A 27,805-nucleotide genomic window follows, 5' to 3' on the forward strand; every position below is an offset into this window, starting at 1 on the left:
CACTGCAGAGCCCTGGACCCCAACTGCACTTAAAATTCGTGGACAGGACAGCATCTGTTTCCAGGAAAAGACAACGTTGATGGAGACAGTTTTTCTTAGTCACTTTTGATAAGAAAATTTAAGACTCCTGGTAAATCCCAATCCTACTTTACAAGGGAAAAAAACCCAAACATACACACACAAAAAAACTAAAATCCAATTAACATCAAGTGGGGAACTATGTTAAATATAAAAATACTGCCCTACTGTGCAAATTCACTGAAGAAATAACCTCTACTAAATCCTACCCACACATAGCAAGGCAGTTAAAACAGTAAATCCTCACCAATCTTTCCAATGATCAGCAGGATAAAAATCTCAGTGCAGCATCAATTTTTGATGCATATAAAAAGGAAAAAAAGCCAAAGGAAAGTATCTCTAGTGCCTGTCAGATATATGGAAGGCAGTCAAATGCTTATTTATATGAACCAGGAGAAAAGAAAAAAAACAAAAAGAAAAAAGGAAAAAGTCTGGGTATTTCAAGAATGACTATGAGTGAACAATAAACACTTTAAAACTATTCTCTTTTAATTTGTATCTTAATTATTCCTTCCAAGGGAGACTACTTTAAGTGGAACTTTCATGCTCTTTTCTGTCTAGTTCAACAGTCTGTTGAAGCCTGACAAGCAATGGTGATACTCCACGTGAACTAAAGACAACAACTTAAAGCAAATTTTTCTTATGGACCTAAAGCAAGTTTCAGGCAGTTAATATACACAACTTTTTGCTGAACTGTCTCAGCTTAACTCTAACCCATACATCTTCCTCAATTGAAAATGATGGCATACTTTCATAGCCTTAACCTCTTGCTAGAGCAAGCAATGGGAGTCACAGTCCTAATATATATACCTCAAAAAGTTCCAATTCCTGCATTGTCCTTGCTATATAAGGCAGGGTTTCAATTTAATGTTACCTTTTAAAAAGCTACTAAAAATCTTTGCTTAATTTCACTAGGCATTTCATGTGCTTTTGTTGTTTAGGGGAAGTTAGCGCAATGGATGATTAAGAGTGTAAGTTTTTTAGAAGTTTATTACAGAAAACAATTACTTATGTCTACTGACTACACAGTAGAGTCTTCCACAAGTCACTGCAAGAATAAAAATTCTCCAAAATATTGCCAGATTCATTTAAATTGTTTTTTTTATCACAGTGCAGTAAAACAAAGTAAAACAGAATTCTGCATTGTATCCACTATAGTAATAAACCAAGTCATAATATTAAACAATAAAAGGTGATGACAATAACCAACACATCAGTGGAAGCACTGGAGCCAGAAAGCCAAGATTCCAGTTTAAACCTTTTATAAGAAGAGATACTTCACAATACATACTGACAAATTACATATAGCACTCCTACAAAAATAAAAAGTAAAATTGAAAAGCAGTGCCTTATTAATGAAAGCACCAAACAAAATATGCCTTACTTGAGTTATTCCACTGGGAGGGATCTTGTACGACTGCAGCTTCTGTTTCAATAGCTCAGGATCACTGTGGCGGAATGGGCACCCTGACAGTAAAAAACAAGCAAGCTCAGAAACAAGGCTGTTTACCCAGGAGTTAGTGCAGTAAGGCACTCGAGAGACCAGCTAAGCTGTTCCTAATTGTCTAACAACTTATTAATAAGAAAGTTAATTGCCCATGCATACAATTGCTTACTTTTTTTTTTTTTTTAATAATTACTCCACTGCATGGTTATCAGGGCACCACAGGCTCAAGAGTTACATAAAATACCCCAACATAAACAGGCCACAATTCTCATTCACTGGCAGGAAAATAGTTTTAGTTAGTTCCTTACTAACAATGATAGCGCTGGTACATTTAATAGCTGTGAAAAAAACCAGGAAAAGACAAGTAATGAGAGCCAAGTGGTCTTTAGAGCACAGTCCTTTGTAAAAGTATTACTTTATAAATACTTAGGAAGTTCCACCACCTTAAATAAGAGTGAGGGTTTTTTGTCCCAGAATTAGTTTTGAGAGACAACTGAATGAACGACTTAGTACTAAAACAACAGTGAAGCCAGCGCAGGTTTTCCATGTTTAGCCACACAGAGGCACGAGGTTTTCAAGTACCCTAGCAAACTTCAGAATTTCTGTACGATTTAATTAGTATCTCAAAACACCTCTAATTGGTCACTTTTTAAAGCATCTGTACATTTAAAGTCTCTTTGCACTACATGACACAACGTATATAAAAACCAAAGGTATCAAGTGCTATCTAAAGAGAACAGTGCAAGACCACTGTGGCCTTGAAATTAAATACATAACTTAAGAGACTACAGGAGGGAGCAACTTCTCTAGCCAAGGGTTTCCACTGTTTTTAAACTTCCTCTTTTTTTTTAAGGTAACTCACCATGATAATCCCCTTGACTTGGTGGATTGGACATGATAATCTTCATGCAGCTGTATGGGGTATAATCAGTTCTCTTTCCTTCTTTCCCATAGCTGTGGCGAATGCTGTAAGCATAACCTTTGTCAAACTAAATAAAAACAAAAGAATAAATTCTTACATATTGTGCCAGTGATTCTATCTGCTCCACAAACAGAAATATTGGATAACAAAATAAATCTTTTAAACATATTCAAACTGAGAAAAACAAAAATCGAGTTGCTTGCTGCTAGCTTTGATTTTTATATTACTTGGACTTGTATATGCACATATACATGTTTTACAGACACATCAAGAGAGAAGTGTGTAACTGCATTGATTTAAGGTCTTTTCAGCTCATGCAGTAATTGCTTTAAAGATAAGATGATTTAAAGATCAAAATTTTGAACCCCATGATGTTGGTAAATGGAGAAAACATAGTAATTCAAAATCTTTCATAAATGGCCATAAATTGATTGCTTTATCAGGCAAAAAATAGAAATAAAGATTTCTTTACTCAGGTTCACATTCATGTTCTCCCAAAGCATAATGCTTCACCTATACTTTGTTTCAGCACTGAAGTTCAATTCATTAGACTTTAAAATGGAGTATAGTTTGCTTGTACAAAAGAGAAAGATTTTAGCAAATCTCTTTTGTCTACTGATAGATTACCAACTCCTCCAATAAAATGAAATCTTCTAATGTAATATAGATGTAAACAAACATTTATCTTGGCAGCTGAGTACAGCACTATCAATATATAATTTTAGATAAGTCCTGTGGAGAACATTCAATGACATAAGTTCATGTTATTTTATATGTGGCAATAGGTGACATAAAATCTGTAGTAGAATCAGTTAATTTAACATATGGATTCCATTAAGTTGCATTAGCTACTATAAGACATCAAGGAACATTTTTCAAATACCACACTTCTACTCCTAAAAAAACTAAATAGGATAAAATAATGAAGCAGCATATTTACAGTTACACATCCTCAGTCTCTCTTCTCTTCAAAAAAGCTATGACAATACATAAAAGAACAACTGTGCTCTTGCTCAATTCAAAGTTTTAGCATTAGAGTTATGTAAAGTTCTGTGTCTGAATATAAACAACTCCCATAAGAATTTATGTTTTCTTCTCAAAAACCACTTTACAATGATTTTTTTACTCTGGTATTTTACTAATGTAAGACAATGTAATATACTGAGAGAAATCATTCAAGCATACAACTTGTAACACTACTACTTCAAGAATACTCTCATTTCTACAGATAAAAGTAGTCCCCTGTTTGGCCTGTGGACTTCCAGACAGTAATTCAGAATATTCATATACCTATGAAATACCTTGACCTGCTAAAATATCTTTAAAATAAAATAGAAAAATAAGTATATTTTTCTTCATATAAAACACTTCAATGTTTTTGAAAAATATCTATAACATAATATGTAAATACATAATAAATGTGGATAAAAATATACACAACCTTTGAGAATAAAATCCTAAATTGCACCGGATTCAAAGGGTAAAAAAGAAACTTCTCCATTAAGATGCTGGTCATAATCAAGTCAAAGTATCAAGAAGAGTAATATTCAGCACTCATTCCAAATAAGGCTTAAGACATCCAAAGCTCTGAACAAACGTAGACCAATTAATCCTTACTGTGCATTTGACAAAGTCACTTTATTCTATTTTAAAAGATTTTTTAAAAGGGAGAGAAAAAAGAAAAGAGAGAGAGAAAACAAACAGCATTGTGTTTTCCAGCATAGCCACAGGCAGGATCCAGCACGTCGGAATATTCCTATCTAAGCCAACCGTTTTGCTCAGGAGAGAAAAGAACTGGTTGGTTGAATAGTAAATGAAGACAATTTTTGCTAGCAACACAGCTGGGCTTACCAACTCTTCCTTAGAAAGAAGAGTAAGACTGTATGAGGATGTGCTCTAGGTTGCGTGCACATACTTGGGAAGGGCCAGGAGAACAGGTACCCTCCCCTTAGCTGAGTCCTGCTGTTGCTCTTGCAGGAGCTGCAAATGGTATATTTACTCCAGAAAAACAGCAAACATCAAATACAAAGATGTGCATATTTTAATTACAAGCCTCTGAGTGAACCTGTTAAACTGAAGATGGAGTCTGTGATCCTACAGCCACCTATTCTTCCACCCGGAAGCTCCGGAACCTTTCCTCCTTCTTTGCAAAAGATGAATGAAAGCATATTTCATTTGCTTAACAAAGGATATTTGAGCAAGCAGTTACGTTAGATTAAATTAGGTTTTTGTACGGGAAAAGCAAATCTTGTATGCTTCAGGATGTATTGCTTAGTTTGGCAGAAAATTAACACCCCTCTTTGACAGTTCTGTATACTAAAATCTTGAGCTGTACTTTTCACATCACTTGCCTTAATGCCCACAGAAATTACTTTTACTACCTAACTCATTATTTTATGCAGAGAAGCAGCTCTTGCAGTAAATAGAAACAACAGCTACATAATAACACAACATGGCCTTGGGACAGGTTGGGTATTTTCTCACTGCTTTCTTGTAATCCTGTTTGGATCTCAGAGTTTTTCCAGTGACAGATGGCAGAAAATAACATAGCTACGTGGTGCAAGTTAGCACCCGCGCAGTTACATGCTTCACTAAGAACTCTCTCATCCTTGTGATTCAGCGTTTCTTATCACTGATCAAGGAAACGGGATTCTAGCAGGGCTAATATCCGACAGGCTGTGTGGTCATCCTCAGTGGGAATAAACCATGAATTGCGGCATTTCATTTCAGGAAACACATCCTGCGGAACAGCCCTCTCTGTACATTGGGGGATGAACTCAATGATCAGACTCGCTCTTTCCTAATACCGTTACTCTAGGATGGGCACAAACTAAAATCCACCTCAGGAGCAATCCCTTTTGCCAGCAAAAGCATCAAGGTATAATTAGAAATGTTTGAAATGTGCAGAAATGAGAAGGCAGAGAGGTAGGGAACTGTCCCCTCCTATTTGTTCCAACCCCCCAAATCAAAGTGGTAGGATTTTCATAGTTCCTTCAACAAAATAAAACAAATTATGTGCAGCACACATCATGCATGTAGGTGTTTGCAGGGACATTCTAACTGCTTATAAATTGCTTGGTTTTAAACTATGTCAGAAAAACAGTTTAAAACCTGTAAAACTACTATTACAGTATATTCTACTGCAATCTACTGTAAAGTCATTATGGCAAAAACCTGAAAAAGGTCAAAACTCGAATTAAGTGATTTGAAAAAACACTTTTTTGGTGATGGCCCTATAAGAACTTTTGAGGACTCTATTGAAGTGTGATATGAACTTGCTCAACAATAAAGATGCTGCATGAGTGGGTGCATTTACCTTGTTTTCTGCCTGACAGTTTCCATTGAGACAAAAGAAACTCAAGAATACAAAGGCAAAAAATTATTCTATTACCATAGAAAAACTGAGTATGCACATACATCCCACCCTAGTCTGTGCTAAATATCAATGGAAACTTACTGCCAAAATTACAATGTTACAGAGTTATAAAACAGCAATGTTAAAACAACATCATTATATTATTGAGTATCTACACCTACTAGATCACCTACTGTTGGTAAGGCTTTGGAACAGGGATTCTCTGCAACTCTTTAACTGTATGGCCCACATCTCAACTATCTCAGTTATTTTTCCTCTATTTAGCTCTCTAAGCTTTCCAAAAACTGCAAGGCATTTGCAATTTATATGCTGGGTGGATGGGCTATGAGGGAGAAAGGGATCAAGAAATATGTCTCATTTAAGCCATGAACTGATTCACACTGAAGCCAAGAAGCTGAGGCAAAGACAGCCCTTTAACAACATCTCTATCAAAATTCATCACTTAGGTGCTGGCTGGCATGTGCAAATCTTGGGATTAGCAGCAGTGTGAGTTTTAACTTCATCACTGAAGATATCAAGTTTTTTGAGGACTTCTCTTTCCTCCAGGCGAGGCTATAGGATGCACGTGACGCCTGGTCTGAAAAGCACTGCTGATGACAAGTGGGTAGTTTCGAGTTTTTATGCATCAGTATTTGTTGTAATGAACCAAAATGTCCAGTGTATGGTACTGAATGTACTTATGATGATCCCAGAACAGGTGACACCAAGACTTTCTTAGACTTCTTCTCCCTATAAGAAACTAAGCTCTTAGCACTGATCAGTGGGACTAAACCACTAGTCCAAAGCCAGAATCAAGGAGGCTGAGGGAAAGTTCCCTGGGCATAGATGAGCATACTGTACCAAGGAACTTACATTTTGCTTTTATGTGGTATATTCACATGAGTATCCAACTAATGCAGATTAATTTGCCTTATAACTCTTAGTTAAGACACACACACTTCTAGCCTTCTCTAGAAGACATACAAGTTATAAATTAAAGTATAAGTAAGGTATAAATAAAAAGGTGTTCAAAAAAAAAATATATATAAGCATAAATCTGCAACTGATACAGCCTAATACCAGATTACTACATTCCAGACAGGAATTTAAGGAAATGTTATTTTCAATAAACTCTGCTCACAAAAATGCACACAAGATCTTTGGATATGGAATGAGGATGTACACCAAAAGGACCATTTGGCAGGTATACGCTCTCCTCTGAAGAACAAAGAAGGAAGAATGGGTCATGTGTACATCATAATTATCAATTTCATAGAATCACAGAATCACAGAATGGTTTGGGTTGGAAGGGACCTTAAAGATCATCTAGTTTCCAACCCCCTGCCATGGGCAGGGACACCTTCCAATAGACCAGGTTGCTCAAAGCCCCATCCAACCTGGCCTTGAACACTGCCAGGGATGGGGCAGCCACAATCTCTCTGGGCAACCTGTTCCACTGCCTCACCACCCTCATGGTGAAGAATTTCTTCCTTACATCTCATCTAAATCTACCCTCTTGCAGTTTAAAGCCATTACCCCTTGTCCTATCACTACATGCTCTTGTAAGAAGTCCCTCTCCAGCTTTCTTGTAGGTTCCCTTTAGGTACTGGCAGGCTGCTATAAGGTCTCCTCCGGAGCCTTCTCTTCTCCAGGCTGAACAACCCCTACTCCCTCAGCCTGTCTTCACAGAAGTGCTCCAGCCCTCTGATCACCTTCGTGGCCCTCCTGTGGACTCGCTCCAACAGGTCTGCGTCCTTCTTATGTTGGGGGCCCCAGAGCTGAATGCAGTACTGCAGGTGGGGTCTCACCAGAGCAGAGTAGAAGGGGAGAATCACCTCCCTCAACCTGCTGGTCACACTTCCTTTAATGCAGCCCAGGATACGGTTGGCTTTCTGGGCTGCAAACGCACATCGCTGGGTCCTGTTGAGCTTCTCGCCAACCCACACCCGCAAGTCTTTCTCCGCAGGGCTACCCTCAATCCATTCTCTACCCAGCCTGTATTTGTGCTTGGGATTGCCCCGATCCATGTGCAGGACCTTGCACTTGGCCTTGTTAAACTTCATGAGGTTCGCACGGGCCCACCTTTCAAAGTCTATCAAGGGCCCTCTGGATGGCATCCCTTCCCTCCAGCGTGTCGACCACACCACACAGCTTGGTGTCATCGGCAAACTTGCTGAGGGTGCACTCGATTCCACTGTTCATGTCACTGACAAAGATGTTAAACAGCACTGGTCCCAATACCGACCCCTGACAAACGCCACTTGTCACTGCTCTCCACTTGGACATGGAGCCATTGACCGCAACCCTTTGAGTGTGACCATCCAGCCAATTTCTTATCCACCGAGTGGTCCATCTGTCAAATCCATGTCTCTCCAATTTAGAGACAAGTATGTCGTGTGGGACAGTGTCAAATGCTTTGCACAACAATTTGATACAACTGAATACACTTTCAAAAGAGAACAATAACAAACAACATTCCCAAGGCCTTCCAGCTACAGCAGAATAAAAGTAACATCATCAGTGAGAGTTATTTTCCTTCTATCAGTTGTATTTGCAGATTAGTATGCAGATCTGGAAATAGAACTAGGTCCTCCATAAATTTTGTTATCAATTCAGATATTCAGTGTGTGTATTAGGATGGAAAATAAATTGCTGACAGGTCTTCCAAGCCCTGCGTGCTCAGGTTCACACTTCCGCAAAACTTTCATGTTTCGGTTTAACTACTTTTATATACTCATGCAATTTTTTATACATCTATTCCTTATGGTACTGAGAGATTTATTTATTTAAAGTCTAACAACTAAGCAAAATGACTGCAGTAATTTTGTCTAGCTTCTTGGCTGACCACCAGATTAGTTCCAACTCTGCAAAATTCAAAGTAGTAATGGTTTAACACCTTTTTTAAACAGTCATTGGATAATTTCCTGTCTAAAAATGCTGAGCTTGTATGGATAACAGCTTCAAATTCATAAATTTATCGCACAAACTTGTGTACCTTCTGAAATAATTTGTTCACTTTTTCATCCATTTCCTAGGAAGTCACTCAAATCATTACTGTTGACACTGCTAAGTTGGCATATCTTTTTCCAAGCAACTTTTTTTTTAAGCTCACTCTTAAAATAACCTCCAGTTGAGGTTATCTTTTCCCAAACACGGTTGTCATTGAGGAGCACAAATAAATGCTTCTCCATCTGCCAACAACAAAAAGTTTCAATTTATCCTAAATTCTCCACCTGTAGCACAATTTGTACCTTAAAGGTACAGATCAGAGACATCAGCTAAAATTGAGCTGGAAAATTCTAATATATTGTGTAGCAGTCATTACAGACTGATTTACATCAAGTACGAAAAACCTCTTCCCCTCCAGTTTCAGGTTTTCCAAACCACATGAGGCAAGAACTACTTTGCCCTGGAGATGGCTCCATCTACCACAAGGAAATCAGCAAAGTTTCGGTCAAACTCCTTGTGTACTACCCACATGAATATAAACTGTGTGGCTGATGAACTACTTTTTGGGCTACCCCAGACCACTCATGCAAAAACATGATAATGTAGGCTTTTATTTACAGTAGTCTAAGCTTGCCTTACTATAACATAGCTAAATATACAATTTACATACACTATTTCTCCACACATTTACATGGACCAAGACTTTGAACCAGGAAAAATATAAAATAAACCATAGCAGGCTGTCTTCTGCCTTAAGACACTGCATCAAATTATCAGCACAACACATCTTAAAGCCATCTGCTATAACAACATGATTTTACTTAGGCACACACTTGGTAATCTATGAAAGATTTTATAAGCTACTTCAAGACACTGCAGTACTTCTTTCTGTATCTAAGTTATCAATACTTTTTTTTGTCTGTTAATGTTTCATGTACATTATATTGAAAAATTCAGATACAGAAGATGTATTTCAAAACAGATGGTCAAAGAAGAGACATTTCAATTCAGATTTGATTGTTTGCAGCAAACAATGAAGGAGTTGCTTTCAAACTGAAGCCTCTAAACAAGAAACTGGCACAAGGAAGAATGCTCTTTTGTAGACGGCCACTATAAGTTTCCGTGAGTATAACAGCTTGTGGACATCATAAAGGTAAATGCTACTTTAAAAACTACTTTAAACAACAATTAAGAGCATGTAAAATTGTGACTTCGTTTTAATGTTCACCAGTAAGAGTAGGAAAAAAAATACTAAGTTATGTTTGTTATAATACTTGATTAATTTCTACTTCTAGTAAACTGAAATGTCTCTGTGACTACAGAATTATACAGTAGTCTTTGTTTAAAGATTATTTCTACAGAACATGATCTGATTCCCCCAGCATAATGTCTTACTTTCTTGGCATAGAATCACCTATACGTAGCATTTTTCTTAGAGAAAAAGAGATATATCTGAAAGAAATAAACCCTTTCCATATTACACTGCACTGATCTCCAATTCTTTATGGGATTATAATGCCTAAGTCATTTCACACAGTACTCTACTAATTATACTAGTAATTTTCTCTAATATCGGTAATATTTCCAAAAATTACAAACTTAGAAAAAGATGAAAATGCTATGTATCTGTGAATATCACTGTTTTGATATTCCCAAGAATCATTATTTTTCCTGAATATTTGCTTAACTTACTGCAAAATTTTCAGTAACACTGTCAAAAAAAGAAAAATCTGAAAGAACAGCCGTTTTAAGGCAAAAATCAGCTTGTGGGTGACAATTTCACCTGTATCAGAATTCCACTAACAAATTAATACATAATCTTATTGAAAATACTGAAAGTTTCATGCTGGAGGTTCCGAATGTTACTGAACATAGAGGTGTAAATTCCTTGTCATTTCAAATGAAACAACTACAAAAAGAAATAGTCATGTTTATGAATTATAATCAAGAATTAGAATGAAATTGGGAATTATAGCAAGAAAATAAATATTTTAGATGGTAATTAACACTGAACAGGTGATGAGAACTTCTGTTGCTTTTTTTTAAATAGAAGAAAATATTAAACCTTATTTTAAACAAGAATTAAAACAGCTCAATTAAAATGGCAATATTTGACAGCACCATAAGAGATACCACGCTTTTCTTAAGTATCTATAAAAATACTTTGATATTTTCCTTCAAATAACAAATGAACACTCAATAAACCTGATTACTGTAAACATGGGCTTTTTTCAACAGATTTCTGCAGACCATTCTCTACAGTTTTAAGGAAGTCTTAAGAAAAGTCTTTCTAACATCAGAGAACAATCTTGAATCCTTTACTAAATATTTAGTCCATAAAACACTAATTTAGAAAGTTTAATATGAGATGGAAAAAAAAATCCAATAATCAATTTCTAAACCAAGAAACCTCATTCAGTTAGGAAAAAACCCCACACTGCACTTCTGGTACTCCATGGATTACAAGCACACCAATGCCTTTCAGATTGTTCTGCTGATGTTTTTCAATCAGTGTTTCTCACATTTCAATATTCAGGGAAGTTAACCGATGTAACTTGGAAGTGTACCTTTCAGCAGAAGGTAAGCAGTAAATTAGCCAGGCTATTCGTTTCACAAGAAATGGCAGAGAATAAGAGTCCCCAAAACATTCAACGGCAAAGCACTGAATGCACGGAAAGCATTATCACTGAAAGAGATGTAAGAGTGTTAACAGATTGCAAAGTAGACAGAAATTTGGCATGTGGTACAATAAAAAACGACTAAGAAAGTTAAACAGAAGTAGAATAGTAACTAAATGTGTGCATCTGTAGGAATAAGATTCAGCTCCACACATCTAAATCCAGACGTCTCCCATTATTGTCAATGGAGGTCAATGCAATCAGAGGAGCCTGGGGAGCAATTCAACTTACCCTAACATAGGCACCTAGAGGCTCATTAAATAAATCATTCTCTAGACACTATTGACTGTATAGGCTAGATCTCTATTGATCATAACAGCAGCTTAGGATCCCAGTGCAAAGAATATGTATACCAAGGAGAAAAGAAATTCAGTAAGTCTGTATCAGAATTGGGAGAAATCCATACTTATAAGTATACTACTGCAGCACGTATTACAGATTTTCAGAGAAGATGGATGAAGACTGGCCAGGGACCTCTGCAAAGTCCAAAACCTAAATTCCTACTGCTTATCCAAGCTCTATCAATACTCTAAACAAGAGTGCTCTCATATGATGTTCTATAGTTTTATTTGAGCACAGTGAACATATAACACATTTACAGTCTCATGTAGCTCATGATCTATTACACTGTGGCGTATACTGGAACCTAGATCAGCATGTACAATAAAACCCTAAACGTATAGGGAAGAAATAGGAAAGAAGACTGATGTCAGCATGGAGACATGTTTTCACTTTGTGAAGAATCCTGAAATGTATCCAACTGGACTCTGGTTATAAGACCAAGCAGCAATAAAATGCAGGACTGGGACATGAGGTTTAGACTGCACGCCAACAGAGGGTTTATCTCACTAGTCTGCCACAACATCCGGATGAAAAGACAGAGGCATTCAGCAGACCAGACTGCAAGCGGCCAAACTGGCAGCCAAATGGACTTCGGAAGAGATTTAGAGGAGATCCTGGCTCCGGCTCATACCCTAGATATTTGGGATATCTCCTGCTTCACTGAAAATAGTCCAATGTGTTACCATGTCCAATTGTTATCATTTAACTCAACAGTCTAGGATAGCAGGCTCCTTCATTCTAGTAATAATAAATTTTCTTATAAGGAAGGAGAAAAAGCATACCAGAAAGCAAAGCTATCCAAGCAGCCATACTACAAACTGGAAATTTAGCAGGGTATGATGACTCCCAGGTCGCTGGGATAGTAAAAGAGAAACTCACAAATGAGAGAAGGTCTGAGGAAAAATTTTCTTAGCCATTCCAGCCAATCAAAATTAGCAGGACCTGCCTCATTTTGAACAAGAATCTTGGCATTAAAACAACAGATGTGTTCAACCACAGCACCAGAAATTAGTCCAAAGGAACAGTGCGTATTGATCTGCTCTTGAAAATCACTGCTGCTGGCACAGGCTGCAATTCACCTATGCTAGGGTGTTCCCAATTTCAAAGACCTCTAGAGGATACTGGAATTAATCCAAGGAAGTCTGGCTCATTATCCAATATCACAGTTCTACTCAGTACCTCTGCCAGAGAGTCAAAAGATCTCAGCAAGGTCACCACAACAGTTGAAGTTCTCTGTCTATGCATCATTTCCAAAGAGCAATCATCTCCTGACACAGTGGAAGACATCATGTGCTCACTTGAATTATTTGTATTTTCCAAGCTGGTTGAACTACGCAGCATTCCCTAAACCTGCAAACTTTGAAGCAGAGACTGGAAGGTTTTGCACACCTTTTGGACTACTTAAACCACAGAACTGTTCTTCCCTTTTAAAACCACATACCTGCACAGGGAGTTCACCTGAATAAGCACTCCCCATCTTGACTGATTAGGTATCGTTGAATTACTTTCTTAATTTATCATCGCATCTTCTTGCAAGCACCCTTGTGATGTAGCAATGTTATTAGGAATCCTTTATAGACTGTTATTCCTCAATCTATACACTGATCAGAATGACATATGAAGCCAAGTTCAGCATTAAATGACAAAAGGCATGCCAGAAGCAAGGTGAGTTAAAAACACAAAGGCAGGCCTTCTTCATTGATATAAGATTGAGTGGTAAATTGGTGTTACCATCAGGTTTTAACAGTCCAGCAGCAAAGCACTCCTCATTCATTAGAAATCCATGACTGACCTAATCTAGGCTGTAATGAGATACAGTAAAGTCCAAGAGATTCAATTTTACCTTAAGCCTCAGATTTGCAGAAGATACAGCATCACTCAGAGATCCAGTGACTTGGGCTGGAGAATATGCTTTCAACCAATCCAACTGACAAAGATATCAACATGTGATACAACTGTGGCAAAAAACTTGCCTTTTACTGAGATATAGTTAAACCTCTTGGACAAGGATCAGTGTCAGAACAGAACGATATTAAGTGCCCACTCACGTAATGTCTCAAGATACCAGCAAATCCCCAGTATAAGTGCATATTAAAAAAAAAAAAAATCTGCATAAATTGATCATTGGAAAAAATCAAGTAAGTCTGAAAATAAAACTACAAGGAGGCTGAGTAATGAATATGTTTCCTCAGACTGATAAGTATTCCTTATGTCTACTCTTGAAACATGTAGGCTTAACTTTTTTGATGCAGTCATAAAAGAATGACAAAAACAAGGCATTAAAACACAAAACCGTATGTGGAGATTTTATGTTTGTCAGCCTGTTTAAACAGAGTAAACTACATATTGGAACTCTCCAAACAGCACAGTTTGGCTCAAGAACACTGGCATTCTCTCTGTAAAAACTCTGCTGTAAAACCAGATTTTTTTCTTTATTAAGAGCACAATAAAAGACAAAATCACATTTTAAGATCATATTCAAAGGAAAGAGAAGTGCAGAAAAACAGATATTAGCCCTTGCTGCCATAATAAGGAGAACTGCTTACATATAAAGACCCTTTTGTACTCTACCTTATGGACAGTGCACTGCAATCAAGACATATTTGAACTTTACACTGCAAGTATGACAAGAGTCTTTCTGCATTCAACAACAGAAGAAAGCTTGTTTTAAACCACACAAGACTATTTTCCCCATCTTTAAATTTTATTTTTTTTTAACTTTTATTAATTCACCATTAATTAAAAGATGTCTTGAATGCAGGGAAAATGCAAACGGAAAAATAAAGAAGCTCTACTGCCAGACTGCTCTGAACTGTCTCAGGAGAAGTAACATGCACCCTACTTTTCAGTGCCTGCTGTAAGATTCTGAAAACAGGGAAATAACTCTGGTAACAAAACACAAGAAAAAGCCCAATGATTGTAATTAATCTAAAAAAACTTTTTTGTTTTTTAAAAAAAAAAATAAAAAGATTCCTCAGAGTTTCACTGGTATTGCCCCAGTCCTCATGCCCCAAACCCAACTCCATTAAGTAGATGAATTAGAAAAAGAAAAAAAATTGGAATTTAAACAACGAAACTTGCCATAAAGACCCCTTCTGCTCCCCCATGTACAGCAGGGACATTTGTTTTTCTCCTTGTGCGAGTGGACTTAAGAAGGGACATAGGGAACAGGAAAAGCTCAGAGCACACTACATTATGCTGAATTCAGTTTCACAGCTAAATAGCATTGTACGTTTCAATATAAAATCAGAACCTAACCTTCTTTCTAGCAGTAGTAACCTCTATAATGTTGAAATACTTCAGCCCTATCACAGTAATTTAAGTTTCCTAAATCAATATATTAAATTTCTGAAATATAAATTGTGCATAGCACAAATAATGTATAAAAGAGCTGTCCTGTCTTTATTCATGAGATTCAATAGATTTCAAAGACATGTGGCAGAATGTTAAATTAATTCTGAAAGTAAAAATACATTTTTATCTACATCATGCCTATGTGGTATATCAGCAAAGTGCACAGTTGATACAGCATGCTGCTTTTCTGGATGACTGAATATGAAATATAGCCATGATTTGCTGGCTGAATATAGACAGATGGAGTATGACAGCTATATGATGTTACGACAATTACATGGACATTATCAAAAGAGAAGGCAAAGTATACAGAATTCTGGGTTTTGTTTTGGAAGTCAGTTTATATGATTACAGGAAATCTTAACATTTAATAAAATAATTTTAAAATACTCTTTCAAACAATGATATCAAGATTAATAAACTATTCTATCAAAACTCTTCTGTTCAAAAAGCACAGAAACACAACTGGAAGAGACCTGCTATGTCATTCAGTTTGTCCTGGAATGTAATAAAAAGATACAAATGAATAGATTTGCATCTCAAAAACAGTTAACCCCTGTTTCAGAACTTGGAGTAAATAGCTGAAGAGCTTAAATACATTACTGGTGGTGTATGTGGCAACATACAGCAGGTGTTTTTCAGCAGATGGCTATAAAGAGAGAGCTGCATGGTTAAGAAGGTATTCAACAGAGCCTGCTAAAGACTGTATTTAGTGATGCTCAGATACTTCACAATTGCTGAACTTAGAAATTTGGCAACCAGATAGACAAACCCATCTATTACTTTTCTTAAAACATCATGAACTTACTTCTTTACTGCTGCTGTGATGACTAATAAAACAGAAACCTCTTCTGACAAGTACACAACCTTTCTATAGAGATAATAAAGTGCAAGTCTGATGAGCGGTTCAAGACTACAAAAAAATTAAACGTCTGGCTTTAACATCCATTTTTATACATAAAATTCTAAAAAGGTTCTACAGTATGGAAAAATTATTTTATGTTTTCTAGTACATCACCACCAGTTGTGGTTTATTTGAATAACACCTATGAAACAAAAATATGGTGAAAAACAACGTCTTTATACCAGCTCCATTTCATTGAAAAAATATTGCTTTAAGATTTCAATCTATTACACAAAAATTAACTTTTTTTTTTTTTCTAAGGGTTTTTTTAAAAACAAAGTTTCTGTAAGAAAGATACTGTCTTACAAAAAAAGTTAAAATATAAAATGACAGTTAGTGAGACAGATTCTTGTCAATATTCAGTAAGCTTAGGTAACTGTAAGATACACTGATAAGCTGATTAGTAGCTTAAGGCCTGAGAAAAAGTTTCAGAAGGAAATACATAGAAGCATGATTGAGTTTAATATGCATCTACATTAGCTACAGGGCATAATTAAAACTATATCACTCTCTTAAATCTACATAATTATGTCCCAAAGACACTTTCTCTTTAGTATCCCAAACTTTACCGATAAACCAGTAAGAGCCTCAGGTTTAAAAGCTCAGGCAATATTGGTTTAAAGTAAAATACAACCTTACAAGTAAAAGGGTAAAAACGTATGTGTTTGGTTTGGTTTTATTCCTTCTAGTGCTCAGAACTCCGGATGTGGCAGGCAAAACAAAACTCTAACACACACTGAAAGAAAACAGTACCAACTGAAGTTGCAGATTATTCCCCTGCCAAAAGGTACAGGGAATTGATGCAGCATATACCACTAGGGGTAAAAAAAGTGAACATGAATAATTTTGGAAATCCCAATAACTCCATTAATTGTTACTAAAAAGCATCATTAATTTGGGGGGTGGCGGAAGGGGGGGCAACCCCTTTACTGGTGAATATTCTACCTGTAAATTTAAATACCACCCAAGTTAGCCAGTTGGATTCAACAGCACAACATTATGCACCACTTACCATGTATTACTATTCTTACTCCAATTTTTTAAACTTCTGAATACAGTTAAATCATGTGCCGGTTATATACACACACATATACGCACACATATATATTAATTTATTTATGTATTTGTTATATAAAGGTGTAAGTTAACAGTACCTTTTCAGTCATGATTACAGACATTGCATATGGGTATAAATGGTGAAAAACTGATTACTTTCACCTTATTTTGCTGAAGTGGTAAGACATTTCTACCATGTATCACAAAGAACATCTCATCTTATAGTCACATCTGATTTCTTACCATCTGATTTCTTACATGTCAATTGGAGCTATGATGTGCTTAATTTACTTGCCTAATCTGGAAAAAGAAGTAAAATGGACTATGAGAGAAAGAGTCACAAAACACATATCTATACTCTTTGTTTAATAAAGAAGTCAGAGCAGCAATACCTACAAACTTGCACACGTTTGTTTGAGTATTGTGAACAATGTAGATAGATGTTACTGGTAAATCTCTTTGCAGCAGTCAGGATTTCCTATTTACAGGAAAGTAGAAATAGTATCAACTGCTTTGCAAAACTTGTGTTATTAATCATATCATGCAGTGATGGCCATAAATACAACATGACATGTTATTTTAACGACAGCAGTTCCATACTACTACTTAACCATAAGTCCTAATAAAAATCATCATCTGATGCAAACAACTTTAAACTATTTTGATTTGATCTCACGATGCTTAATTAAACAGGAAGCAAACAGCTATCTCTAGCTCTAACTAGATGAGCTAGTTTTCTGCAGTCTTTCCAGGATTATTGCATCCACAACAGTAAACAGAAGTAACATGGACAACGCTGACAGTGACTTCCCTTTAGCCACAGGCCAGGGTTATGTGTTTACAGGCATTGCTAATATTCTCTACATTTAATAGAGTCAGTGAGGAATCTTATCCCAGCACCTTCCTAGGACTCAGCAGAATTGAACAGGACTCTGCAAGAAGGTATTCACGTTTCATCATACTTCTTGGAATACAATCAAATGCAACCCCTGTGAGCATGCTTTCTCAGTCCTCTCACTTCCAGAATCTGTTACAGATCTCTTTCCTATTGCTTTGGTCAATAGGTACACAAAACAAACTGAAGAAATCAAGCCATGCAGACCAGTATGTCAGTAATATGCCAACAGCACTCATTTGAGTGTTTCAAAATTCCGAAGTGCTCCACAAGAGAAGGGAGCAGAATGCTAGCAAGCGTAAATGAACGCGCACAGGACACGAAGGACACAGAAGACAAATTCCCATCTATAAAACACAACTTTAGATAAAAATGATAATATATGATAGCAAGAATCTTGCATAGACTTAACATACTTACTGTGATATAGTTATTGCCAAAAAAACCCCAATTTTAATGACAATTGAAGCTTATTTCCATTCAGCTAAAGAAAGATATTATGATCCCTTGGACTAAACTCTGTGGCCAGACCACAGAGGTTTTGCAAGAAATTCCTAGTTTTCAGGCTCAGCTCTAACCTTTCATATGGAACCAAAGGGGGAAACGCAATAGCTTCCCACAATGTTAAGTGCTCAGGATTTTTAGTTATTGAGTCCAACTCCTCATTGCTTTTTATTAGCAAATTACTGTAGCCAAAGGAAAGAAAACAAAACGTTTTTCCAACTACAACCAACAAGAAAATTCTACTAATTCAGCTTGACTCAGAAACAACAACAGTAATCCACGCATTTATGGCTTCAAGTCATGCTTTTAATTCTCATGCCTAGTTGTATAAATTTTGACTATAAACCAAATTCACTCAAAACACCTCTTCTGTAGTGTTTATTAAAATATAAAACAAACTCCAGACTACCCTCTTCAGTCAAGATCACACTAGCTAACAGATCTCAGCAGCCATCTCTCTTCACATGAATACCATCTTCAACAACAGTTATGTCCCATTTGAACAATGTGCCTGTTAACCTCCAGGCTTCAATCTATATGCAAAAAAAAAACATTAAGGAAGCTGTATGAAAGGAGTAGATCTCCTGATCATTGATTCACTGCCATAAAGCTGATTTCTGGAAACTAACATTACTATGGAGTTCACACTATCGACATTGTTAACTTGGTGTTCAGTGTATCACTGTGGCAAAGACTGTTCAGCTCCTAACAACAGACATCTTGTTCAAGCCACTTCACAGTTTTGCACAAATACTCTGATTTCATAGACCTGGCTGTTCAGAGGAATACCACAAAGGACTATACCAAAACCAAATAAAACAACAACAAAAAAACCAACCCCAAAACCACACAAAAGAACTCAGGAATACTGAAATCTAAGAGTCCTTTTCTTTAGCCTTTGGGGTTGAAATTAAAACTAAATATTAACTTTTACTTCAAGCCTACATACCTAGGATGCACTTGGACCACCTACTGTCTTGAAATCCCCATAACAATTGCATATTACTGTTTTTTTTCTTCAAACTTGCATTTAAAGAAAAGGTTTAATGTAAATTCAATAGTAAGTTTGGGAATCAAAATGAGTCATGTAAATGAAAATGCATTTTCATGTTTCTTCTGACAATTACATCACTTTTAGCCTGCTATTAAAGCAACTTCAAGAGCTAACTTTGTTTGTAGAATACAAAAAACATTTTGAAACATAACAGTATTTTGACTTACTTTATGCTCAGTTATACTAGGTAAGCATAGCCATTCAACATATAATAATGTTATGAAAAGAATGTCATTTTTCCCAATACAGAATAAAAATCATTCACTCAAAATCTTTAAAATTCACCTGTTATATCTCACTACAACTAAAGTATGAAATGATGATTTCCCAATAATGAAAGAGAAATACAGATAGTAAGTGGTTCTACTGAAGCTAATTTTTACAGTCACTGGTAGAGGAAAAAAAATTCTATTTCATTTTATGATGAGTTTAACACAAAAATACAATTTAATCAAGAACTTGACTATCTATTCCCCTGATAACCAATGAAAGCAAGGGCAATATGCTTAACTACATTAATACTTTGTTACCATGACGTACTCTTCCACTTCCACAGATTTCAGGGGGATAAGATTTTACAGGTAATATATGCTGGACTTTTATTACATTTTTCTAATATCCTAGAAGAGAGCAAACATTTTCTTAAAGTTCTATAATAGCCTTTATACATCTCAGGAGAATTCAAGCTTAGCCATCTATTTGTATTACAGTACTACTGATGTACAATTAAAAAAAGATCAGATTTTAATCTGCATAGAGGATTTTCAATTATATTTATATCTTTATCTCTTAGATGTCAAATATTGTGGCTTGCTGTCACTCTAGGCTGCAGATTTGTAAGGTTTAAATAATTCAAGAATAAAAGTAGTAAATGACATTCAATTAGAGAATTATAATTAAAATGTGACAGAATAAAGATCCTTTTCTCATTTATGAATCAAAATATGTTCCCAAAATAGTAGGCACCATTACCCAATATAAAGGGGGCAAGTAAAAAAAGAATCTAGCTGCAAATCAACCCCCAAATCTCAAAGAAATAAGAAAGTAAAATACCAAAACCAAACGTAACCAACTGACTGATAAAGAAAATATTCCTGGGGATTTAAGGAGGTGGAGGTTGTTTTAAAGAACCACCACATAATCCATGCATTATGAATTGCATTGGGGATAGTTGTGCATGCTTAAAAGCACTGCCCCAAAGATGATATCAAGCGCCTATTTTTATTTTCATTTAAATAGAGGGGGGGGGTGGGGGGGGGGGGGGGAGGATGTATAATATAATTGGATAGACCTACAAAGCATTATAGCATAAGCACTTCTAGTTTACATCTATACGTTATATTTGTTTATTCCTTATGATCGTGTCTCCCTCTAGTGGCTGGCCCTCAGAAAAATGTACTTCTACCTGCATTCAGACCTGTATGCAGAATCACAGGATAATTCAAGCTGGAAAGGACCTCAGGAGGTCTCCAGTCAAGCTCCCCCTCATGGAATTTCTGGTTGGCCCTGGTAGAAACATTCAGCACCAGCTCTTTGCAATCAAGGTAAAGCCTTACTTCTGAATCCAGATTCAAGGACCTCCTAAGATCATCTAGGAAAGAAATGGAAGAGCCAGGAAAATCAAATCACTGGAACTACCTCATTGGGACGTGTCTTCTTCCCAAAGTTTCACCACTTCTAAACAGAGTAGGAGACCTATTCCTTTGCATATTGATGCAGTATATGGCTGGCAAGTTGTCTGTCCTCAGTTTCATACATGATCATCACATGTAGGAGAAACATCTAGAATATATTAATAATCAACTGAAGCTCAAAAGCTTCATTGTGAAGGCTTTGCTTCTTTACCAATCACAGACTCTGAGCAAGGTTAAGTCTGAGTAAATGCTCCTCTTCCTTCTTCCAGGAAAACGTCTGTCATGAGGACCTTCACTAGCAGGAAGGGATGAGGAGGCACGCCTCAGACAGGAACCTCTGACAACTAGAAAACAGTCTGGTTATTGCCACTTATGACCAACTGCTACAGAAAACAACAAGACGTATGTATGCAGTAAGATGATCTGGAAAACTAAGTCAAGAAGAACAAGAGGCTTCACTAGCCTGAATACCACCACATCCCCCAGGAAAGAGTTCTAGAACACAGGGGCTAAAGAGCCATGTCTTGTTCTGAGTAAGAGGTCACAAGGACGAAAAAGCTGTTCTGTCATCAGGGTAATTTTGTAAATATAGTAATGCTTAAGTTTTTGAGATTTATTAAATAAATAATTTTTTTAAAACCCGAACTCTTGCACAATTTTCAGATGCACTTCAGTAGTATATGCAACAATAATACCAGTGCAATATCAAATTGCAGTATCAAAGGAATTATTTTTCAACACGGAAGTGCACAACTAGCAACTGTCTCTTCTGTAAAAAGTGGTAAATAATCAGAGTACTAAAGAAAGAATTTTATACCACCGTGCACCAAATACTGCTAAGAAAAAGAATATATATCACAAGTATGTATGTAGCAAAGGAAAGCAAAAAGTGACGGGTTGCCCTAAAGTCATCTATCTGCATCAAAACCTTGATTCCAGGCTATTAGCTCAAAAAGTAACTGAATAATGCCCTAAGGAAACTGATCCAGCTTTCACTCTTTCCTTTGTTCTAAACACCACATTATCTTTCAAGTCTCCTATTTCACATTCACAGACTAATCATATAGAAATCATATTGAAAACAATAACAGCCAAGTAACAATCTCCACTATGAGAGGATTTTATTTTCAATTCATCAGAGAATTTTTGCAACTGTACTCTAATTATTTAATTTGCCTTGATTGATCTTACTACTGTCTTGTTTCAAATACTTTAAAAGCATACTGGAGTTACTCCCCTCTTTGGGTTTTTTTTTGGGGGGGGGTTACTTTTTAAGCAACAAGAACAGCATGCAAAAGAATCTATGGGAATTAATATCTGTTTAGAGTAAGATTACATTTTATAGAAAAAACAAACCAGCCTTCAAATAACACTGAGGTTATGAAGCCAACTGGCATAACCAGTCAGAAGTAACACATCTACCACCATTTGACAGTTGATCCTATCATCTGAACAATAATAATTTACCATTTAGGCACTCCTAGCCTAGCGGTTAGCAGAGTAATTTTAATTACAGTGCCTAAAGAAAAAAACCATTTTATTTTGTGCTTTGCATTTGTGTCTGTTGTGAACGTGCCAGTACATGATCATTCCCCCCCACTTTCCAAAAGAGCATGTCAACTGGTTTCAGTGCTTCCTGTGTAGTCCCTACTTGTTTTGGGGGTTTTTTTCCCCCCATTGAATACATGGTTTCACACTTCATTTACAATATACTTTACAGATTCCTCTCTAAAGCTAAAATACTGTTTCTTGAAAACTTTTCTACAGTGTTTTTATCAATGAGCCCTGGGGTATGTCCACATCAGTGATTCAGAGCATGGGAGGAGTTCTTTTTAGTGCAAGTTTTCCTTGTGCCTATGCTTAACCTGGTGGTAGGCACTCCAGTGCACCGCTGATGTGTCAAGGTAACTTCCTTCCTGCTGAAGACTGAAGTTGTGTGCCAAGAATTATTAGGATTGAGAACTGGTGTAAATGTTGAAGCCATTAAGATGAATGTGAATACACAATTTTGAAACCATAACCATTTGCAGCAAATTGAACACTCCCTCTTTGCAATACACCAGTCAGTAAAAAATAGTCTTAGTCTTTAGCAAGTATCATGCATGTATCTTCACAATGCTCCGGTAAGACAAAACAGTATAATTTTCTCCACTCTACAGGAAAGGAACAATGGAATGAGTGTCAGAAAATAAAAATGTCAAAAGAAGAAACTACCAATAAGAATTGTATTAATCTTCATTTTTTCAGGACATTAAACATTATGTGGCATTTTACTGTGAAAAACCACAGGCCACTGACTTCAATTACAGGTGTGAAAAATCAGCTTTTTTTTTTACCCAAGTCTGAAGTTGGTTATCTATAACTCGAGAAGAATGAAAATTACGTGGAAATAGCAGCCTGCTTCTGAAAAATACAGTAACTACAACCCCTTGCTTCACTCACAATATGCTTTCTAAGGTCTGAAGCTAAACACAGGATCATAAAACTTCATTTATTTCTAGGGTCTATCAAGAGTTTCAGGACATGGTTTAGTGGGCATGGTGGTGTTGGATTGACAGTGGGACTCAATGATCTTAAAGGTGTTTTCCAACCTAAACAATTCTATGATTCTGAGAGATGCTATAGTAGAAAGTCATAATAACCCTGTGACTGAAAACAGGATCCAAGGTGCATCCATGTCTTCATACATGTGCATACACCTAGGGTCAAAGCACAAGCAGGTGGAATCAGACCTGTTCACATGATATTTTTTTAAAACAGAAATCATAAATGTATATATTTACACAGTTATTTTTTCTGATAGCTTGTTTTTATTATTTCAATTTCCTTTAAGCACAGGGAATTGCAAGTGAAAAGTCTGTATTTTCCTAATTCGACTAGGAATTAATTGGCATTCAACTGCAAAATTTAAGTTATTACCTCTCTTCAAATCCTTTCTTGAAATCTTTGTAAGGGAATGCATGTTGGATTTCTTTTTTAACAAAATACATATCTCCTCTTAAATCATATCCCATTTAAGGAGCTAGATTTACAGAGGTTTAGGTACTCCTTCAAATTATACCTTCAAATCCCTTTCTCCTTCCCAAAAAATCTGCAGACCAGTGGATTTATCTTCCAGGACTTAAAAGAGACATATGTACCATAATTCATTGTAGTTAGTATTACTTTCTGCCCCATATCTTGTATAAATAGCCACGTCCCAGAGAAAACCTAAGCTAACAAAAGATTGTCTACCAAACACTCCAAAATACTTCATAGTACTCTGGAAAGCTGAGATCTCACAATATTAGATGCAAAGTATCACAGTCCAAACAAAAACGACATAAGGTCTGAAACATCTGCTCTAACACATGCCACAGGCCAGGCAGAGACAGATGAAAGAGGAAGCCTGCTTGATTCTACCTAGGCTTTTCAAGGCAAGGAGCAGGTCACAAATCTCCAAAAACTGGCATGCATTTTTCATGCTCGCAAAGAGACAGTACATGTACGTTACACTTTCCTCACTCACAATACTCTCAAAAATATTAGCAAGGGTTAGACCAATGACTAATATATCAACAATACTGCCCACTGCACCGAACAGCATTTTCTCACTATTTCCTTGAACTCACTCGTCTGTCTTCATTCACCTCCAGTTTCTTCTTTTATTCTTAGACTAAATTTGCTAGGGCAAGCTCACCTTACACATAGCTGTCCAATTATTTTTATTTTTTTCTTTGTAATTAACCAACAAAAAAAGGCTAACCTTGCCTTTCAGATAGTACTGTCTGTAGTCAGTTACCTGCCTGGTGATTTAATTTAGTCCCATAGTACCTGTATTTCATAAAGGACATTGGTTTCCGAGTGATTTAGTGGTAAAGTAAGATTTTTCTAGTCCTCATCTATAAAAAGCCTCTTTGTGGCTTGCCTTTTTTCCCCATGCTTTAGGAGAATGATCAATAAAATTAATAAAATCATAAGTAAAGAGGAAAAAACCTCCCACCTTTAAAAGACATAACTGTGCCTTTTGCCCAATTATCTACTTTAACAAGAATCTATCCAAATATGTAGCTCAATGTACAAATTAACTACATCCTCACATTCATATATTTAGATATTTTTCATTTGTTGAATTACCTTGTCTGCATCCACTTTTCCTCTGATAAATTCTTTCTTCCAAAATTCCAGTGCCTGTTCCAGAGTCAAGCCAATGCCTTTTAAGAACAGTCCGTATTGCATACGGCCTCCGTGACGGAGATGATGGTTATCACGTAGGGCTTTGTGCAACTGGCGCATGCAAAGAGGGAATGATTTCCCTGAAAGCTGTCAAGAGAAAAATCTGTGTTTGAGGCATACTGATCCTTTAATTTGTAGGATATATGCTTATTGTGATTATTAATTAGCTCCACTTGAAAATGCCAATGGCTGTAAGAAAAGATATGCATATGCAGAGCACCTTGAGACTGATGATAACACAAGTGTATCCTTAAGCCATCACATCCAATAACCATCTCAAGAACAAAATCCAAAACACAGAGTAATACAGGTGGTAATATCAGAATATTTTCTGTTACAAAGCAAGAAAGGTTTAAGTACCATCAGAAAAAATATATCCATAGTTCCATTACAATGTTTCTTGCTTCTTCCTTATTCTAGAAGGGCAAGGCGACCTTTGTTAAGTTTTCTGGGGTTGGGAGCGCGGGGGGAGATTATTTGGGGTTTTTTAAACATCTTTGAAAAACTACAAGCAGGAGTAAAATCCATTACAACCAATCTGCAGGTTCTTCCCCTGAAGAATACTATTTCTTAAAAAGCAAGATCTCGGAGATAAAAAAAATATAGTGTTCAAGTTTACTTGGGCTTTGCATTTTTATTTTTAACAGTTGAGTCATGCCATGGAATTTACTACTAAAGGAACACTGTCATGGTTAAGACAGACACTGAAAACACAAACGATTTCTGAAGTTCAGATAAAGGAGTTGTAATGTGTTTTTAATTGTCTCTGCACCATTGAGGTGGTTTTACATCCATTTTACTTACTTCCTTGTTTTGAAAAACCCTTCTGTAACTCAAAAGTCAAAAAAACAGCACTGAAAAGGCTAATATTGCAATGCAATAATCATAAACTAAACATCATGGGCTGCAGAATTATTAAATAAGAAAATTTTGTTACACTCTACTTATAATTGTGTTAGGTATTTGTGAAAGTACACAAAATTAAGCAGCAAATTAAGCAATTCATATAGCTCCAGTCTAAATCCTGATTAGATGTATTTTCAGTTAATTCTGCTCCTTTTAAACTTTATCATAGTTTCATTCAAGTAGTTCTCAAGAGTTACAAAGCAAGTATGAATCAAAAAAAGATAAAGACTCTATATGTTAACTGTACAAAGAGTATTTGAATTTTAAAAGTTACGTATCAACATACAATATAGCTCAAACACAGAGGACTTACAGCATCAATCTGTTCTAGAGAAATTTTTCCAGTGTTCTTTTGCACACTGTAATCTGGGCCGACATAAGAATGGCTGAAAAAAAAAGCAAACAGTACAACATAATTTAAAACTGTTCAAAAAATTTATTTTTTTTTAAGTTTACAAATTTAGAAAGAAATTGTTTTACCAATTAAGGTCTGCAAATATTTTATATCAGGCAAAACCAAGAAAACAGTATTTGATAGTTACATAAGTAATTAAGATTTATAAAACCAACATTAGAGTAAACACGGTAAAGAAACCCTCCCTCCCTTTACCTGAAAGGGGTAGTGAGGGGTCATTCAGAATTCAGATCACAGGACCACGCTACTGCTGAGGCTGAGAGAGACCTCTGAAGATCATCTAGTCCAAGCCCCTGCTGAAACCAGAGTTACCCTACAGCAGGTTGCTAAGCATCTCATCCAGCTGGGTTTTGAGCATCTCCAAGGACAAAGACTCCATAACCTTCTGAGCAACCTGTTCCAGTGTTTGACCACCCTGGCAGTAAAAAACTGTTTTCTTATGTTTAAGTGGAATTTCCTGTATTTCAGTTTGTGCCCATTTCCTCCTGGCCTATCACTGGATACCACTGAGAAGAGTGGTATCCCGCTTATCAGACATCTGTTTATATGCGCTGATAAGATTCACACACACACCCTCCTGAAATTTATCTCCTCCAGGCTGAACAATCTCGGCGCTCTCAGCCTCTCCTTGTTATGTACTGGGGAGCCCAGGACTGGACACAGCCCTGCAGATGTGGCTGAGTAGAGGGGAAGGATCACCTCCCTCTGCCTGCTGGAGTGCTCTTCCTAATGCCGCCCAAGAGACTGTTAGCTTTCTTTGCTTCAGGGGTACACTGGTGGTTCATAGTCAGCTTGTTGTCCACCAGGACCCCAAGGCCCTCTTCTGCAACCCTGTTTCACAGCCATTCAGCCTATACTGGTACCTGGGGTTACTCCTCCCCAGATGCAGGGCTTGGCATTCCCTGTCATTGAACTTCATAGGGTTCCTGTCAGCCCATCTCTCCAGCCTGCGCAAGTCCATCTGAAAGGCAGCACACCCATCTGGTGTAAAACATTCCTCACAGTTTTTTATCATCTTAGACTTGCCGAGTGCCCACTCTGTCCCATCACCTATGATATTAAAGAAATAGCTAATTCTATAGAGGAGCCGGTATTGA

The 27,805-nt window shown here is 36.6% G+C and overlaps 1 protein-coding gene across 1 annotated transcript in view; it reads right to left on the reverse strand.

Annotated features, from left to right (window-relative positions):
* Positions 1 to 27,805, reverse strand: part of PRIM2 (primase, DNA, polypeptide 2 (58kDa)) — a 131,849-nt gene that overhangs the window by 20,931 nt on the left and 83,113 nt on the right. Inside the window, exons 8-11 of the mRNA XM_010565804.1 lie at positions 26,607 to 26,679; positions 25,289 to 25,474; positions 2,388 to 2,514; positions 1,463 to 1,545 (exon numbers count right to left, since the gene is read on the reverse strand). Of these exons, the coding sequence (XP_010564106.1) occupies positions 1,463 to 1,545; positions 2,388 to 2,514; positions 25,289 to 25,474; positions 26,607 to 26,679 (469 nt within the window). The remainder of the gene's footprint in view (positions 1 to 1,462; positions 1,546 to 2,387; positions 2,515 to 25,288; positions 25,475 to 26,606; positions 26,680 to 27,805) is intronic.

Source organism: Haliaeetus leucocephalus, unplaced genomic scaffold, assembly GCF_000737465.1.
Source record: "Haliaeetus leucocephalus isolate CR32 unplaced genomic scaffold, Haliaeetus_leucocephalus-4.0 Scaffold195, whole genome shotgun sequence".
Lineage (NCBI taxonomy): Eukaryota > Metazoa > Chordata > Aves > Accipitriformes > Accipitridae > Haliaeetus > Haliaeetus leucocephalus.